The sequence below is a fragment of the Plectrocnemia conspersa genome, unplaced genomic scaffold (genome assembly GCF_051122295.1).
Source record: "Plectrocnemia conspersa isolate PC_06_02 unplaced genomic scaffold, ASM5112229v1 ptg000009l, whole genome shotgun sequence".
Classification (NCBI taxonomy): Eukaryota; Metazoa; Arthropoda; class Insecta; order Trichoptera; family Polycentropodidae; genus Plectrocnemia; species Plectrocnemia conspersa.
This window is the reverse complement of record NW_028277173.1, coordinates 6,278,766-6,298,076: the sequence shown is the minus strand read 5'-3', so window position 1 is coordinate 6,298,076 and position 19,311 is coordinate 6,278,766. Positions and strand designations below refer to the sequence as shown.

Below are 19,311 nucleotides of genomic sequence, written 5' to 3'. Positions count from 1 at the left end.
ATATATAATATGTACCGCTGGTGCCGCAGCTGCTGTTGCTGTTGCTCGCGTTAATATCTTCCAATTAGACCGCTAACGGCGCCATGTTTTTTTTGGCCAAAACGCATCGATTCGAATCGTCGGTTTATAAATACATGCACGGCGACCGCGACCTTAGGGCCAAAATGGCAGTGGAAAGAAGGCGAAGAGGAAGAGGAAGAGGAAGAGGAAGAGGAAGATGGCCCAATTGGCGACCGTAACGAGCCGAACGAGCACATTCACTACACTAAAACTTCGCATTATGAATAAAAACGAGATTCGCTCCGCACTCACCCGAGCTATTATCGTCTAGTATACACTATACGACTATAGCCATTTCTGTCTATTTTCATACGTACGAGACGGCCGGAAGGAGCGACGCCGTCCCGTACCGCACCGAACACACTTTACAACATAATAATCATAACGCAGACAGACACTAGCGCGAGAGAGAGAAAAAGAAATCGCGACGCGCCCCGCGTCTAATAAATGACCTAATTGGTCAAAATTTCGATCGATGTCAATTTTTTCACTCTCTATGCGTGCGCGCGATAGATAGGAGCGGCCGCGGGGGGTGGCGACTGGCGAGCGATATTGATTTCCGGCGACGATTCCGATTATTGTTATTATGTAAAGAGCGTAAAGAGCGCAAAGAGCGCAAAGAGCAGACCGAACCAACTGAACGTCGGCGGCGCCCGGACGAGACGATCTCATAAAAGGCAATAAACTTACAATCGTTACGACGCCCCACCGCGCTCCGCTCGCACGTTCGGCATTTTTTATTCCTCTCTATTGTATTACGTTAAACTCGTAATAATTTCGATCGAACGTACGCGGGGCCGCTCGGCTCGTCTTCTTTTTACGCCCGGTTAAGGTCGTCAGACGATCTGCCGAGGCTGTTCTTGTTCTTTTTCTTTTTCTTCTCTTCTTTTATTTCTCGGATTGCATGTGCTGCGCTGTGCCGATTTTTTTTCTTCTCGCTCGCGAAACGTCACGAGCGTTTCCGCGTCTCGCGGTGTAACGTACTATAACTATGTAATTCGACGTGGCGGACGAACTCGTTATAATCATGTAAAAATGCGCCGTTCAAGGTCGCATCGTTGTCAATCAGTGGCGTAGTGGGAGAGCGTTTTAAAATTTTATTTTATTTTATTTTATGAACCGCTGACTATTAGGCAATTTTATCTGACTTCTAAATGTTATTGTGGCGACTACCCTAAATCGTCGCTTTACTGAACGCACGTGTATCAAAACGTCATTTAACTCTATCGCCACAGTTTTACAAAAACACAAAAAAAGTTGAGCAGGTAGAGAAACCATTGTTGCTGATTTTACGCAAACATTCGGACGCAATTCACCTGTGGCGCCAATTACGGGATTCCAATAATCCGATTTGGAAATACATGACAATTCAGCCATAAGCTTTTTTATAATATATTTATATTTAAGCACTATTATCGCACCAAGTGGGCATAGCTAGACATTATTGCTCTGTTCCCTAGTCGTTGGATTTTTATATCACGCTAGTAAATAAAAATAATAACGATAAATGAATATGAAATATTAACTGATTTTAGTTCTGCAATAATTGTCAATCAAGCAAATCATGAAATTCCATCGATAATTGTTTTCAGAAAGACAATGATCCTAAGCATAAATAACATTAAAACTATTTTAGACCCCAAAAAGAATCGCATCTCATGGAAAGGGATGAACTGTATTTTGATGACGCAAATGTGCGTAATTTTAAAAATATTTATATGACTAACCTCGAACAACACAGTCTTGTAATGGAACATTTTTCTAACATTACCTGACCTGAAATTACATATCTATATTGTTTGCCAGTGATAACAATAAAAAATTCAATAATATTGAAAAAAAAAGATTTCATAAACGTTAAATGATGAAAACATCTTTCTATTTTATAAAATATTATTAATTGTCTTGTTTTAAGACTTTCCGATTTAGCGAAAAAAATTTAAATATCGAATAAATGTTTTCATAAGCAAAAATAATCAATTTTTTTAGTTAAAATAAATGATGAAAATTACCCAATAATGCCAACATTCTGAAAAAACTTCATTTCGTTCGTATACTATCAGAAAATAAAGTAATCGTTAACATAGACTAATGAAAATTTTGCCAGTGAATAGCAAATTTACCAAAAAATTATATATATAATACATGTATTTAATTATGATGTTTTTCAAGTTTGTATAAGTAATAAAAACCAACTACGCCTCTGCTGTCAAGAATAAAATACGGGATGCGCTCCCGAATCGGGGGAGCGAGAGAAACGATCGACGGTCGATTTGGTCGAAAGTGGCTATTTATATATCAGCGGCAATGTGTATTTTATGCGTATTTACGGTTTGGATTAGTTAGCGCGCGAGGTGAAACGCTAACCATAAAGAAGAGAGGGGAGGGGACCTTCAAAAATGGCGTTTATTAGAAACCAGGCAGAATCCGAGAATATTTTAGTTGAGTGGAATATCTTCAATCGTTTCATTCAAAAATGATAATTTGAGGCGTAAAATACACATGAACACAAGAGAGGTCATCGCACTTGTTAGAAACCTGATGTTCAATGCTTAATTTGGTCTTAAAACATTCATAAGCGAGCATGGCCGACACTATCAAATAGTAGTAAACTCGAAAATAATTTAATATATATGCGGAAACATTATAAGATACAATTTGAAATGTACAATAAAAAAATAATCAAGCACGCGAAAGGTCAGATCGCGATGACCCACGGGAATGTCCACGATGACTCAACGGCAGATATCATGCGAAGTTCTATGGCCAATTTTGGTCTAAGACAGATTATGAGTTTTTAAATTTAATTCGCCTGGTATACAATTTATATGTAGCGAAAATTTTAGAATATTAACGAGCCGACGTGAATAAAAATACCCATGATATATTACCGTGTATAGTATACGTACATACATCTCTCCCCTTCGCACACGAATGATACGCGTCCGCGGAATCTGATACAATACATTATAAGATTCACCGCATTATAAAAATAGTAGAACGAACGGACCGTGAAGCCGCATCTTACGTACTAGTGTTTTATATATATATTTTATATTTTATTTCTCTATACACACTCACACACTACACTGTAGCTCCTTATTATCTGTGCACCGAAGCTGAGAAGATAGCGCCCAGGGTCGCATCCTAAGAACGAGGTTTCCGGCCAGGTCGCCGCATTCCTTTCCATTATGAAACTCGTACGCATGTAGATGGAGATACACACGCGTACACTTTCTTTTATAAGGTGTGTACGATGTTTGTGCGTATGAGTGTGTGTTTACACACATTGTACATATTTGAAACGAAAGTTTCGAGCGAAATAGCGGATATTTGAAATTTCTCCGCGCGTGCCGGTGATCTATCGGCAATTAGCAATCGGGATGTCCGATTAGCGAAGATTGCCATAAATCGCCGCCGGACGCGCTCGCACGTCGTTTAGCGCCGCGCGGATTTGCGACAGGGGCGCTTAACCAAAACGCAGCATACAATTTTATTATTTTAAAAATGATTTGTTGCATTATCAGATATGTAAATCGCTAATTAGATAGATCATCACTTATAGAGCTCCATTATTTTATTTAAAAAAACACCATTCGACTCGATGAGCGGTAAATCACCAATTACACAACATAATCTACATCGAATGGATTTATTACCGTTCTATGCTTATCGGAATCCATCACTATTTGCCTCTCTACAATATTCTATATACTAGGAAAATAACCTATTTGTTGCCGAAAAAATATTAAGGCTTTTGTTACTTTGGCAAAAATATTCGGATGGCAATGCAATATTTTAAAGTTTTAACTTGACTCGGCATGTCGCTCTATATATTAATACCTTTAGCACTGCTAGCAATGTAGCATGTCGCGGAACCTAGTTCCACTGCATAATTATGTGTAATTAAAGCTCCAACTTTCCAGATGGTCCCAAAGAATTTAGAACTAATTCATTGCCGTAAGATTAGATTAATATTTACCATGTTACACTAACAGTTATTTATATTTGATTACGATATACATAATATGTATTATTTTGTATACATATTAAATTTGTTTATATTATATTGCAAATCTGATTACCATGACTTGCCAGGTTTGGCCATTCTTGAGTTTGGCAAGCTCGTTGGGAAGCTGTATCGCTCGTGCAAGAGGAGCGTTCTCAAGCGCTGACGTCCTGGCAACAACGATAAGGAATAGGGAACGTAATCGCGACTCTCTAGGCCACTCTAAGATTCAGAAAGTCAAAATCTAATAATTGATCGAATGTTCTTAAAATATTCGTTTATACTTTCTCAAATTAAATTTGAAAAAATCTTAAAACGAAACAATTTCTATACATTTGAACAACACATATAGTCGTTTTTTGTTTTCAATATATACGAGTGACTAGTGCCGCTCTTGAATCAATTATTCTTTATGCGTATTTATTTTGTTTCAAAATTAGAGACAATGAGACGCTCCTTTTCAACAAAAAAATGCTTTCGAAAAACATTTGTGAATAAAATGTTTGTGGCGGTGTTTATTATGACCGAATTCGCAGAATTCACTCGTTGAATGAAACAAAATATCATAGGTGTTCGTCGTAAGTTTTTGTATTTGTTGTTTCGAGACGCAAAGATTTAATTTCAGTCAGTTCAATAATTCGATCTAGGTTAATTCATTTCTAGTTATTTAATTGAAATGCAAATCAGCACAAAACAAACGCTGATACGGATCCGATCTTTATGTATATAAAATTCGTTCCAAGCATAATTAGCTGTTGTATATACAATAAATTCGATAAAATTATGTATTTAAAATGTACCATCAATTTTGCTGAATTAATTAAATTGCAGTTGATCTTAATTTTGGTGATTTAATTTACATGCAATTCCGCATAAAGCAAACGATGAAACGAATCAGATCTATATGTACATCGAATTTGTTCCAAAAATTATATACAACAGATAGTAAGTTATTGAACATAAATTCGAATAAAATTATCTATTTAAGCTAATTTTGTTTCTCACAAACTTGATTTAGTTGAAAAATAAATGTGTTTTTTTCAGCATATAATAAATATTCCGAGTTATTAATTGCTGCATTTATGTCCTTTAAAGAGTAAAATGAGCAGAGGCCTCAGATTGGAACCATGTCCAATACTCCAGAATAAGCGAAGTACTCGTCGGAGCGACGATTGCCACAGAAAATAAAATAAAATCTTCTAAGTTAAACAAAACTATGACCGTGGTAAAACCGTGTAGAAGTTAGTTAGCAAACATAAATACACCATGTGACTTTTATATATATATCGTAAATATTTAGATGTATTTGATAAGTAAAAGATAATTTTATCAGTAGAATATCAATTTTTTGCAACAAAAAATCTGTCAGCTCGTTATGTACATTCAGTGTACATACACGTAAAAAAATATTCAATATAATAGTCACAATTATTATAATATATATAAGTGCTTAAAATATAAATTAATCTTACTGAATATTTATTTATAAAAATAGTATTGAAAACCTCTGTACGCGATCACATCACTCTCGTGCGAAGCAAAAAATCCGACGCGCAACACTCATACGATTTATTGGTGAATTGATAACCGATTTTGTTTACAAAATATTTATCTTTGTCACGATAGATGGATAAACCTCGCATGTTCACGAGAGAGTGCCGAGTTCACTTTCGCATAGTCGAGGCAAAGTATACACAACACCTGATTCGACAGCAGACAAAAAATAACTTTACATCTTAAATTATGTAATAATAACATTTATAATTAATAAGCAACCTGGAGAATTATTATGTTTTTGTAATATATTTTTTGTTGAAAATATAAACACAAGTTAATAAGAAATACATGACGATGGTTTGAATAAATTAATTGTAGCTATTCTGGCTCTGTTTACAAAGTATAAGAATGATAAAAATATTGTCAATAAAAAGTTTTTATAAGGTTTCCTCCACATAAATACAGATATTATGTACACAAAACATTAATATAACCAATTATACTTTTCCGTAATTAAGGAAAAATATTTTTAATCAATTGAATACCCATAAGCATCGAACAGTAAAAATATAAATGTACATATATTGATAACTGGAAGAAGTGGTACAAAATAATGTTATTTATACTTGAAAGAAGTAATCGAATTCAGACACGATAATAGATGTTCTTTTACTTCTACGAAAGCTAATCAAATAAATATTTTTTTAAACAAGAAAACCAAATTGTCTTATTGTGCAGAAACCAAATAAAATCTTGCATCCTGAACAAAGAGTTTATTTCGTATGTAAGTGATCAATGCTGTGCACTGAGTCAATTATAATGTTAACCGCAAACTCGAAATCATTGCAAAAATTGTCAGTCAAGTATCACGTTCACGCGGTATTTCAATCGCATTCCCCACCGTAAAACTTTGTGTTTTTGTTATACCTTATAAACATATAGGTCAATTTTCAAACGTCATAATGTCTAGAGATTGCGGTTATGTCAGTTAACATATTTTTGCCTTACGGTCCTCGTATATTTATAAAACTAAATCTAGGACTGCCAAATATACGTTTTATTACATTCCCGGATTTCATAAGTCATTTAAATAACCTTTTTTAAACTCTCAAGTCAGAAAGTTGAAACGAACGAAAACATATGAGTTTTTCTCTTTTAATATCCGTATCTCAATATCTTTAAAATATATTATTCAAAACTCATCTTCGATTACAGCATCGGAATGAATAGAAAACTCTCAAGCGACCGCATTTGCGGCCATAAACGACGAATTTCGAACGAACTTGGATTAGATTAGCTCTATTTATGAACAAAGTGAAAGGTTCTTTTTCATAAAAAGAAAGCCATCATCATACAAAGAAGTACAGCGCGAAGAAAGCAGTACACAAGATTGTGCACCGTACACTAGTAATATTAATTCAAACCAGAGTTATCAGAATTTCAAAATTTGCTACGAAATAATTTTGAATAGCTAGCTAAAACATGAATTTGAAAAATATGTACCATTACATACAAGCATATTGTCTTATGTCGCAACAAATTATATATAATATATGTATGTAACAACTTAATAATATTTCACGAATTCCCTCAGGATATGATTTTAATACTACCGATAGATGGCGTGGCTGCTTAGTTGGATCTTAATTATCACTACCATGAGCCCATTCCTTGGTGAAGGCACAAGTAAATATGGGATATTATAATGTTTTTGTAAACACAATAATTGCCAGTTTTAATAATATTTCCAGCACACTTTTTCTGATAAATTGACCTAGTAAGTATATCAGCGATGAATATTGCATGTCTATACATAAATGGCATGAAATAAAGTATTTTAAAGCAGAGATTGGCAACATTTAAAGCTTTGCGGCAACTTTCTATGTTTAGCTTTAGACAGCGGGTCACATAAATATATAAATTATAGCTTTAACAGTATTTTTAAAGTCATATTTTTCTTCAATTATAATCTATTAGTTTGGCAATAGATGCAAAGTTTTAAAAAAATTACATTTATTAATATATAAATTTAAATTACATATTGTATTAATGGCGAAAATCTCATACAGGGTTGTTTTGACCAAACGAAAATTTTAACCTAATAATGTTATTTTATAAAAATTGAAATTAGTCGTAATCACTAGGCGCAAAGACGTTTTTTGTGTGGTGAGTGCCATATGTGGTTTGGCATTACTGTGGTAAAAAACAAGTATTAAATGCGGCTGCTTTAGATAATTCAATAGAAATACTACATATTGCAGGGGATCTCAAGTAACACGAATCAGTTCTTTTAAAATATGTACACATTTTTCAGTGAACTTTATATGTGAACAAGCTTATTTTTTACGATATTGTTTTGAATACAGTATTAGTTGTTATTCAATCCAGCAATGGGTAGTTGACTGCTAATAATGGTATTTAATGATAAACGATTCTTGGTTATTACAGACGAATCGAGCAGTTAAAAAAACTGGATATAACGGTTATGTGGACACTATAGTAACTTTTCCGAAAAATTGACCCAGTAAATATTTCGAACAAATCAGTTAGTATTTGTACCAGTAGTTGCCATCTTGATTTAAAATAACGGCTAGTCTAAAAAACATAAGCCCTTGCAAATTTATAAAAATTCTGAAAAATTCTCCAGCGATACCAAAGATCATTGACAAAAGAATTCATCAACAATCGAGTATTTATGTAAATTTGACATGTCGTTTGTTCGAACATGATTCCAATAAGAATATTTCATTTCAGGATCTAGATAAATTTCTGAATTTCAATCGGGCCCGTTTTTAATAAAGTTTGAGGACCTGTGCTTTAGACTATGGTCAGAATCGTTACATGTGTACCGACTCGTACTATGATTTAATTTAATGTTTATTTTGTTTAATAAAACGTTTTAACACACCTAATCGCTCGCAAAACTATTGGCAATCGACTGCGTTTTAGTATTAAATACGTCATATCTAATTTTAAGTCATTTGTCTGAAAAATATAACGGTATAAAACTGAATACAGAAATATTAAGAGTTGAGATTGGCAGTCAGATAAACTAGGTTAGGATTTTTTTAAATTATTTGAATGCTAAAAAATGAATTTATCAATATGGGACCGGGTAAGATTTTGTAAAATATTGTAACAGCAAAGATTAAAACACATTTTCATGAATGCGTTATTTTATAGTATCCGTCTGTTGTTTTATAAAGCAAAAATGGTGACACGGAATTCGTAACTATTATATTTGGAACCACGAGTTTTGGTGAAAGCAGACTTCTCCAATACCTCCACAACCTCGTGAGATTTTTACCTTTTTCATAAGTTACTACTGCAAGACTTTCATTACTACTACGATCAGTGCAAAAAAAGTTGAAACCACAATGCGAATTACCAAGGGTAGTACTATATTTAAATATTATATCAGTAAACAACTTTGGAGACGGATTTTAAACATAGTCCCCTTAATGAAATTTACAAATATGTTCTTATTGCACGACCAAGTAAACCATAAACAATTTTGCGCTGCGCATCTTTCTTCCCAAAGAAAATAGCTAAATATAATAAAGCAAATACTTTATTAAATATTATTATTTTAAAAAATGGTTTTATATTTTAAAGAGGGGGGGGGGGGAATAAAAATTAAAAATTCATCCGATGATATACCCCCTTCACACTAATAGAGAACAAGTTTGGAAGTCTCTGATTTTAAAGTTGTACGTTTATGTTTTTTATTTGAAAGTTTGACAACCCTGCTTTAATTAAACCTATAAAAAATCGAGTCGGTAAAACAGTGGACCGTTTCGGACTAGATTTTGGCCAGAATTATAAAGACCCGTATCGGGTCGGTAAAACAGGCGTCTCGTCGATTTCGATCTAGATTCCGATCGGGAGGGACCCACCCGGAAGCTGCGCGTGCGCACGCGCACCGGCCGGCGCCCCCGCCCCTGCCTCCGAAGAGCGGCCGCCGGAACGACCTTGAGCCAGCCGCCGGAGATCGATGACATAACTTACGATTATCGACGCGCACCGCCACAACAAAAATGATAACAATAATATCGAACGGAATTCGGGCGCTGGCGTCGCGCGCGCCGAAGACGCTGCAACGATACGCCACTAATTCAAGATGGCGGATCTCGCGGACGCGGGCGCGACCCGAGACGGATCGGCCGCCATTATGTCACACGCGGATCAGCTGTATCGGACGTCGGATAAAAAAAGTCACGCACCTGCCGATCGATCGAGAGTCGCGGAACGGACCGCCTCCGTCCGCGGTTGGTTCCGATCACTCCGACGTTCCCATGGTCTTCGTCGGCGGCGAAAAAAATCTCACCGAGCTTTTAATTATTGCGGAAATATCATGTTAATTTTTATACGCCGGAGGAGAGCGGCGCGTAACTGTAAACGCAAACTCGCGCACAGAATACACACTTTATATATTATTATAATGAAATATATAATTTATTGCGTTAACGCTCGCGAGTAGCGCGGCGCGCGTACTAAACGGCGCGCGGACGAACAGTATATAAAATTCATAAATTCGGCCGAATCTCTCGACGCATACGCCCGACGACGACTAACGGTCGAGACGAATCGAAATAATATAATACATACGTAAACGAACGAAAAAGAGAAAGAGAACGCTCGAAAGTCGCTCGCGACGTAATTCATATTTTACGGCAGGGGGAAGAAGAGGGCATTATACTACTTACGACGATGCGGGTCGCTATTGTAGCTTCTCCTTTACTATGTAGATATACAATACATATGTATATATAGACAATATAATGTCTCCGATAACCGGTTAGCTCCTCTCACGAAAAAGAGGGACGCTATTTACAATCGTAGAAATCGGACCAAGTTCACACGAATCTATATCTGTATATTTATATATAAAGCGTGCGAACCGAATTAAAAACAAGGGAAGGGGGGAGTTAATAAATCAATTTGATTAAAATAAAGATGGCGTCATTTTGTTTTAGCTACCTGTTGCTCCCGTTCTATCGCCGTCGCGAGACGGAAGAACGCGGGCGCTCGTACAATGCGCTCGTAGAATTCTAAACTATAGAATGGAAATAAAACATACGTACTGCTCTCGGTCTCACAATTAATAAAACGATCCGGTTTAAGACGCGCGCCAGACGGCGGGGGTATCGAAACGTTAGTTGTGAGAGCGTTCGAAAGAATAAAATTTGAAAAAGCAGGTGACGACAAAAAAAACAACAACAAAAACAACAAACGCGATACGCGTTATCTGGCGTGAAACAAAAGCGCGCCGGAAATAGAGGCGTTACGGCCAAACGGTCGGTCAAGGTCGCCGTTTTTAAAAATAATTCGAATTAAATCGTCGCTTCGTTTTGACGGATCAAGGTCACGGTCGCGTCGGGCGGCGCGCACCGAGAGGTCGTCGAACCGAGAGGGCGTGCGTCCGCGCGAATATGTGTCATTGCGCAAGGGATTGCGCGAACGCACGCAATCGAATCGGACCGGTCCGCTTGCGTCTAGGGCTAGGTCGGCCGAGGAAAGCGGAAACTACTTTTACCTGACGGAGGTCACGCCGCGGTCGACGAAAGAATGTCGGAGACGACCCTCCGCCGTTAGGGCTGCCGTCAAAATATTAATAATACAAATAAATTACCGTGGTGGGGAGTATGTTCATCCTACGGCATTCGCATGATGCTTTAGAAATTACCATAAATTAATTAATACATTGTAAGTTGTATACCGAGATTGTTTTTAGGCCTCCCTTGATGACGGGCGCAGTTCTGGATTTGCGTTCTCACACTGCTCGTTCAAAGACATAAGGTGGTTAAATAGGTGAAAAAAAATCAAACCTAGCCTCTTCTCCGCGTTTTTGGACTAATCATAGTTAATACGGACGGTAACTAGAATTGACGTATTTTTCTTATAAGCAAGTGGTATTTTCATCATAACAGCCATTTTCTTAATAAGAATCGTCTATATTACGTCACAAATGTTAGCGTAAGCTATCGATTGTATTGCGCAAAACTACTATTCTGCAGATAACCTGAGAATTTCTGGTTTAGAATCAGGGACGTCATTTCAGCTTTTTACAGGGAGGGGAGCAAAAGCTGGCTAGTCAGTATTCGTTTTTTTAATATTTTGAATTCATAAATATTTCATTAAATGATATGCATTTGTTATACTAAATGGGGGGGGGGGGGAATGCCCTATTTTAAATTTGGCCAGAAAAGCCCCCCCCCCCCTAAATGACGTCCCTGCATCCACGAAAATGGCCAACAACGTACGCAAACGTGCCAAAGGGATCTATAAAATTGACAAGTATAATTTTTTTTTATAAAATCACAAGCGTAGATAAAAATTATAGCTGCTCTGTAAAATAACTTACAATGAACTACCGCATATTTTTCACAAAGGGTTGAGTTACTTAAAGGTGAAACGTCTTCAGAAGATGTGTTGCAATTAACCAGATAAATAAATATAATACACAATCGGAGAGGTGACGGCCCTACCTCCGTCCCGTTTTTCGGTCTTAGATCGAATTATCAGAGTAACAGATGAAAAATAAATACATTCAGAGCTTCTTCTTTTTCTCATCGTAGATACGCTGAGAAAAATAAGAAGCTTATACGCGTACGTGCGAGTGTGTGAGTGTGTACTTAACATTTTTGGCGTTTCTAATTCATCGTGAGAAACTTTTGGATCGAGAACGCCGTAAATAAGAATAAGTGCGCACTCACACCACGGCAAACTAACAAGTGTACAATGAAGTTTTTTAGCCTAGAGCGAGACGGAATCCGATACGCGCGAACGAGACGGATGCAAATTTAAAATACAAACAGATTCCCGTGTGGGCGACTGTGTGTGTGTGTGTGCGCGCGAGCGTGTACCACATGTGCACGTCACGTGGTGCGCGCGCACACACACATGCAAAACAGCTGATGTGGCTCGGTCGCGTTCCTCCTGCGATGCGCGAATTCAAATTATGTAACCCCGTCTTGTTGTATTGTAGTACGCGGCCAAGTGCACTTGAGCCGGAATCGAACTGGATTTTTAAATTGCTATTTTTTAAATAATGAAAATTATCACAGTTTCTTATCTATCGTTGATCCATTTCATGTAGGTGTGTTGAATGTGAATAAAAACATACGTTTATCGATTATTATATATGTAAAGAAATGGATATCTATGTTTTGCGATATAGATGAGAATCTTCTCGGATTCTATTATATCTATCTCTTTCTCTAATGCGGCGCAGTGAGGTGTGTTATGTCAGGGATTTGCAACAATTGAACTATGTGCCTTTTTCTCGCTATTATATATAATTTTTTTTTTTTTTTTAATAATGGAAGGTCATCTGTTGACACTGATGTACTAGGTAGTTCATAAAGCGAAGAAAAAAATCATTTTGATACAATTTTAATGCTCGATCAATTTATTGTTTAATTTTAAGAAAGCAGAACTGCTTACCGAAAGATCAAGTTACCATCAAGAAACACGTTCAAGGACATAATACCTTAACTTTCAGAATATCCCCCTTACTACTATATCAAAACAGAACGCTTTGATCCAGTTTTGAAATTTCAAATGTTGCGGTAGGGCGGAAACACACAGGTCTGCGAACAGCAAAACTTTACGTTATACGGGAAGAATCCATCAATCAAGTAATGATACGTAGAATACTATCTTGCACAAAGTTCTGCGTAAACAGATAACGCATAATTTCATACGTAAGATGAACAGACCGTCCACCAGAAGAGGATTGTCCTTCTTAAATAAAAAAATCCGATATGACTTTTTCTAGCTCGCGCAGCACTTTATCCTCATCGAACAAAAATTTCACAGGTGGACTTTTTATTTTAGTGTCCTTTGATATTTTCAAAATCTGGTCATCTTACATGACATATGAAAACACGAAATAATAACCATTTTTAGCAGCAATTCCAGAACCAATAAAAGCTCAGGCATTCATTCCAATTCCAAGAGATTTAACATTCCAGACGTACAAACACATGGAAAGATTTTTATTTGGCACTACGTTGCTGACCTTCTCCAGTAGTGTACTCAAAACCAGTTCAGAAAAATATTTTTATGCTAATCCTCCCTATAGATCTTGCTGAGGTATTGCAAGTAGCGAATAAAAAAATAACCAAAGGAATCAAGACCTGTTTTTATACTTATTATTATAAATTCGTTTGAATAGCATGCATATATTTTGGGAATAACGAGTATTAATATTATAACCGGATTAAAAGCATGTTCCAGTAACACAAAACCAAAGATACGTTCCAACCTTTCTATCGGAATAGTGGTGTCTCAATCAGATACATTAATAATAAATAAGCTAAGCCGCGCAGTTAGATAATAATATACTTTTGGTATCAGGAAAACTGCTTACGCGCCCCTTACATAACACCACTATATCGCATGATTCATTCCATATTTCGCAATATGATTACTAAATGATAAAGATAAGCTAACTATTCGTAAAACGGCAATTTATAGATAATCAACTTTTTTATAGTAAGTGACTCAATAACTATCTAGATTCTTCTTTATGTAATAAAGTAGTTTTTATTTAAAATTAGCCGTACAATTTGAGTCGTAAAAAATCGACTGACTTCGACTCATTTTTATAGTTTTCTTTAACACGAGTGCTGAAGAGCGTTTATTTTCTTCGATTAAAATAATCAAATCTGATTTAAGAGCTTCCTTACTAGAAGCAATTATTTTTTTAAGATTTAATTTAGTTTAAATCACGGGTGGAAAAGATTAGATTTAGACAACCTAGCAAAATAAAACTCCTTCCCGGTACCGATTTGATGGAGTTGAGCTTTGACACTGTTCATGGATACCGTTTAATGGAGGTTCGCTCAGTTTTTGTAGAAATCTAAAGGACATGAATCAATTAGTTTTATAATATCCTTTTATCAAATTCTTTGTAACGAATCTAGTTGCAACGATTACAGGTGGTCCTGGCAAAATATTGTATTTAATACGCATCAAAATATCTGCAGAAAATTTAAGCAAGATCCACTACAATAATGCTTCAAAACTACTATACGCTGAATTATTACTGAACGAAAAATAAAAATTAATTAGTAATGCAGCATCAGCAATTATCAAGACAAAAAAATCTGCAGGAAAGCATAAACAAATGAGAATAAATCCGCTCAAATAACACTCATCACTAGAAAAGGGAACTATACGAATATAGTTAAAATAAAATAAAGGTTCTGGGGAATTTTCTAAAAATTTTTAATCGCAGCTCCTGGGATTCACATTTTAAAAACCGGGACGAGAAAATATCAGTGATGTTTTAATATAGATTATTGTGCAAACGAAAATTCTGAACAGAGGTGATTGTTTGATTGGCAAATATACTTTGAATTCCAAATGGGTTATATTTTTCTCTATTTTTAAGTAAATGATTGTGTATTTATAAGAAATGTAAATGTATTATACCAATGTAAAATATTTTTAAAACATGATATTTTTTAATTAAAATCATTATTATTTATATTTATCATAGTTATATATAGACATTTTTTATATACATTGACGTATTGTTAAATATATTATACATATATGTGTATATTGATAATCTATGATCAGAATTTTATTGTTTGTAATTTTCATTATTCCAACATCGTAATAATCCAAAGATTCCAAGCAAAAACACTGGAGATGCATCACAGGTTTGCGACAAATTAGATACTGCTTTAAGCCAGAAAATATTAATATTATATACAGCCAGAGCAGGGATATGTGCTAAATATCATAAACATATATGTATAATTAAAAATGAGATATATATAAAACAGATTATATTTTTGCAGATCCAAGAAAACAGACCATTATTTTTTTTACACTGATTTTTTTAATTAACATGGTTACAAAAAAAAATATTTTGAGTTGATTTTAAGTAATGAAACCAATTTCTCATTTTCATATGTGTACCTTATTTTTTTTACACAGTAGCCTCTGAAACATATCCCCGTTTAAAAAGAGAATCAAGTGTATTATAAATATTATTACATATTTTTTTTATATTTAAAAAAATGTCTGAAGAGAAATTACAAAACCATTTTCAACATCTAATTATTGGAAGTTACTTCTATAAATTTTCCATTAAATTTACATTGATTTTCTACATGGGTAAAATTTTTAATTGTAATTAATTTAAAGCCGGTTAATTTTGTTAATGTCAATAATCGCTAATCAATTATTGTTTAATACATTATCTATAAAAATGATCAAATATGATATATTATTTACAATTGACTAAAATTGTTTGTTATCTCTGCTTCGAGAATGTGCAAAAGAATTGCTGTAAGTCATAAGATGACTGTGTGCAGTATATAATGTGAAAGCTAATAATCATAAATAAAAAGAAAAGAATGTAATTTTTTGTAAGCAAAAGCATGAAGATGAACACATTGTTAATTTAAACAAAATTACTTATTAACTTTAATGATTATGTTAAAAATTATGACCTACATGCATACATTTTACACTGTTTGTTATGCAATAAACGCTACAGGTTCATGATAAATATAGCAAACATTGAAACATTCCATCGTATACTTAAATTTCATTATAAATACACATTCACATTGTTTGATAAAACAAACAATACTGGTGTATATAATCTATTTTGTCGAATGGACAACAATTGTGCCAATTTGCATTCACAATGGCCATGCTCGTCGAAAGTTTAAAGAAATGCCGAACGTACATTTTGCACACATCCATCAATAATATCACAAACACACTCGAGTTGTTTAAGTAACATTGTTTTAATTCGCTGAAAATAAATGAATCATTACTGTAAGAAAATGGTACAACTGTTATAATTGCAATAATTACTCAACTGTCGTATTATGTCTTTGTTTTAAATATAATGTTTTGTTTACGTGACATATATGTAATTAACCAATGATTTCAGAATACATAGTGTCGTTTTGATAATACATATACTTATAACCATTATGCACTTTATCAAACCTCTTGATTTGGCAGCACAAAAATCTGTATGAGAATATGTGTGCTCGGTTCAAGTTTGTGATAGTGGATGTTAAGGGGAAGATCAAATCGATTCTGCCACTGCAGGGACGTCATTTCAGTTTTTCCAGGGGAAGCAAAAGTTGGAAGGTTAATGGTCGTTTTTTAATATTTCCATTTCATTAAGATTCATAATATTTCATTAAATGACAAATTCAAGGTCCATATCAAAAGCAATAAAATCATGAAGTGAAAACCCATATTAAGAATATTTATAACAATATTATGACTTACTGAGAATAGAATGAAGCATATCTAAACCGAATTTTGACCAATAGAATAGCGCAAGAAGCAATTATCCCTTCTCAGAAGTCAAAAATCCACGTCAAAAGCAATAAAGTCGTGCCGTCGCCGTCCCACTGCAATGGCGCAGATATGATTTTATTGCTTTTGACGTGAATTTTTGACTTCTGAGAAGTGATAATTGTTTTTGCGCTCTCCTATTGACCAAAATTCGATTTGAATATACTTTGACCAATACTCTCGTATCAGAAGTCCATAGTAATATCGGTAAGGATAGCAAGTATATTTTTAAAACATAGTGTAAGATCCAAATGCAGACAAACTATGTTCTGTTTCGCTTATTTCCCCTGAGAGATGAGTTCTATAATTAATTTTAAAACTTTCATTAAGTTAGGTTTGGGTTAGAACATGAAATGTACGTTTCGCAACTGTCAAATTGAATTTCATATAATTTCACTAACGCAGTTAAATTATATTTTCGCTAGAGGAAATATATATCTACTGGTGAAAATGTATTTGGACTTCACTAGTGTAAATATAACTTTACTGAAAAATACACATTCACTGTAACACTTATACATCGAATGGTAATACATCTGTATGTATGTATTATATATGTATTTATTACTATATATGGAAAAGTTGAAATCGTATAATTTTATTAGCACCTGCCAGATAAATTATATTTTCACTGGTAAAAATACATATCTACCGGTGAATATGTATTCCAATATGATTAAACTGAAGAGACATATTAAAAATAATTTTTTTTTGATAAATTCGACTATTCTTTTATATTTTCTTTGAGAAATAACTTGAGAATTTCTAGTTTAGAATCAGGGATGTCGTTTTAACTATTTTTAATATTTCTATTAATATTCCAAATTCAAGGAGAGCAAATGGTCCTACTGTTCCCCCGCCCCCCCAAATGACGTCCCTGTGCTACTGGCAGTTCTTAATATAGTCAAATCAAAAGAAGTGTGAAAGAGACCTATTGTAAACATTAATGTAATAAAAGAAGAACTGATAAAAGTCTCGAACCGTCTTTGAGTGTTAGCTAAATTAGCTGTTAAAGTCGTGTTTCAGATATTATTGTAAGTAATGAGTTATAATATTGCTCGAAAACATTTGTGTATGTGTTCAGTGGTGATAAACCTTCCTCATTAATGTATAAAAAATAGGGTCCAATTACTTCCGCCAACTGCTGAATAGAACAAGTTAAAGTAGGATTCAGCTGTAGTTATGAAATCGACTCAAAGCAAAATAAAAATATATAGATATGTGAATTGAAATGACAACATGACTAATGGTGATAAGTTTAAAATTTCAGTATTATTTGCTAACGTCACAATATTTATCATCATAATATATCAGTAAATATGTTAAAATATAAGACATTAAGATAATAAAAATAGCATTTTATTTCTGTCCAATTATAAAATAAATAAATATTGTTTGGTGAGTTATATTGAGCTACAGACATGGAATTTTTGAAACTACATATTATACGTAGTGATTGGAAGAAATATTTTTTGTGCACATTTTAAGGGTAGTTACCGTTTTAACTTTGACGACCGGCTCGGCAGAATTGGACGGAGCGGCTGCGTCGTCGCTATCGCCTGTTTCACCCTCGACTGCCGGACCGTCCGAGTAGAACTCAGAGTCGCCCGCTCCGCTGGAGGACGGTAGTTTGCTCAAGTCGTCGCTGTCATCTGTCATCATTTCTTGAGCATCGTCGAAACGACCACGACCACGATCGCGACGCGAACGCACGATATATCAGACTAATCCTAGTACCCGACTCGCATTACGCGCAATACGACAATAAAAAAATATATATCTACGAAAAGTGTATACGAATAAAAATCTGCTTACTAGCTAATAAGGTACGAACGTTTGACGTTATCGATACGATAAAAATGTGCGAATGTATCAATTTGACTCGCAGCGACGAGCGCTTCCGTCGACTCTTACATACTTTCGATAAAAAGAAGATAGATTCGCGCGAAAGTAGGCCAGTCGAGCGTCGGGCGAGTTACCGACGATCGGTCGATCGGAAGCGGCGCGGGGCGAGGCGAGCGCTGGCGGCCGTCGCCGGAGCCCCCGCGTCAGATGCGGCGGGCCCCCGAGGGCGGATGCGTCGACGGCGACGCCCGACTCTGAATTCGGACGGATGACGGCGCGGCGGGTTGGCGAGGCGGCCCGACCGAGATCTGGCGGTCATGCCGCGTAGCTGCGCGCTCAGGGCGGAGCCCCCACGGGGGCGCACGGCCGCAAGCCTCCGCCCGCCCGCTGTCACCGATGACAGCTCGCGGCCCACTGTTTATTGCACAACGGTAAACTTTGACACTCTTCTTGGCCGAAGTGCCGCGCGTATCGACCATGCGCGTATTTATTTAATAACTGCAATCGAAATAAAAATAAATATAGTAACGTTTATAAAATCACAATAATCACATTTT

The 19,311-nt window shown here is 35.4% G+C and overlaps 1 protein-coding gene across 4 annotated transcripts in view; it reads right to left on the bottom strand.

Moving 5' to 3' along the window:
• LOC148231724 (uncharacterized) overlaps positions 1-19,170 on the bottom strand; it is a 30,884-nt gene extending 11,714 nt beyond the window's left edge. The window contains exon 1 of one of the 4 annotated variants that reach the window (XM_088191508.1): positions 18,407-19,170. In XM_088191508.1, coding sequence (XP_088047634.1) covers positions 18,407-18,571 — 165 coding nt within the window. In that variant the 5' untranslated portion in view covers positions 18,572-19,170. Of the gene's footprint in view, positions 1-15; positions 706-750; positions 9,762-9,789; positions 10,102-18,406 lie in introns of those variants that run through there. The other 3 variants (XM_088191510.1, XM_088191514.1, XM_088191512.1) reach the window with 3 other exon arrangements.
• Between the last annotated feature and the right edge of the window lie 141 nt (positions 19,171-19,311).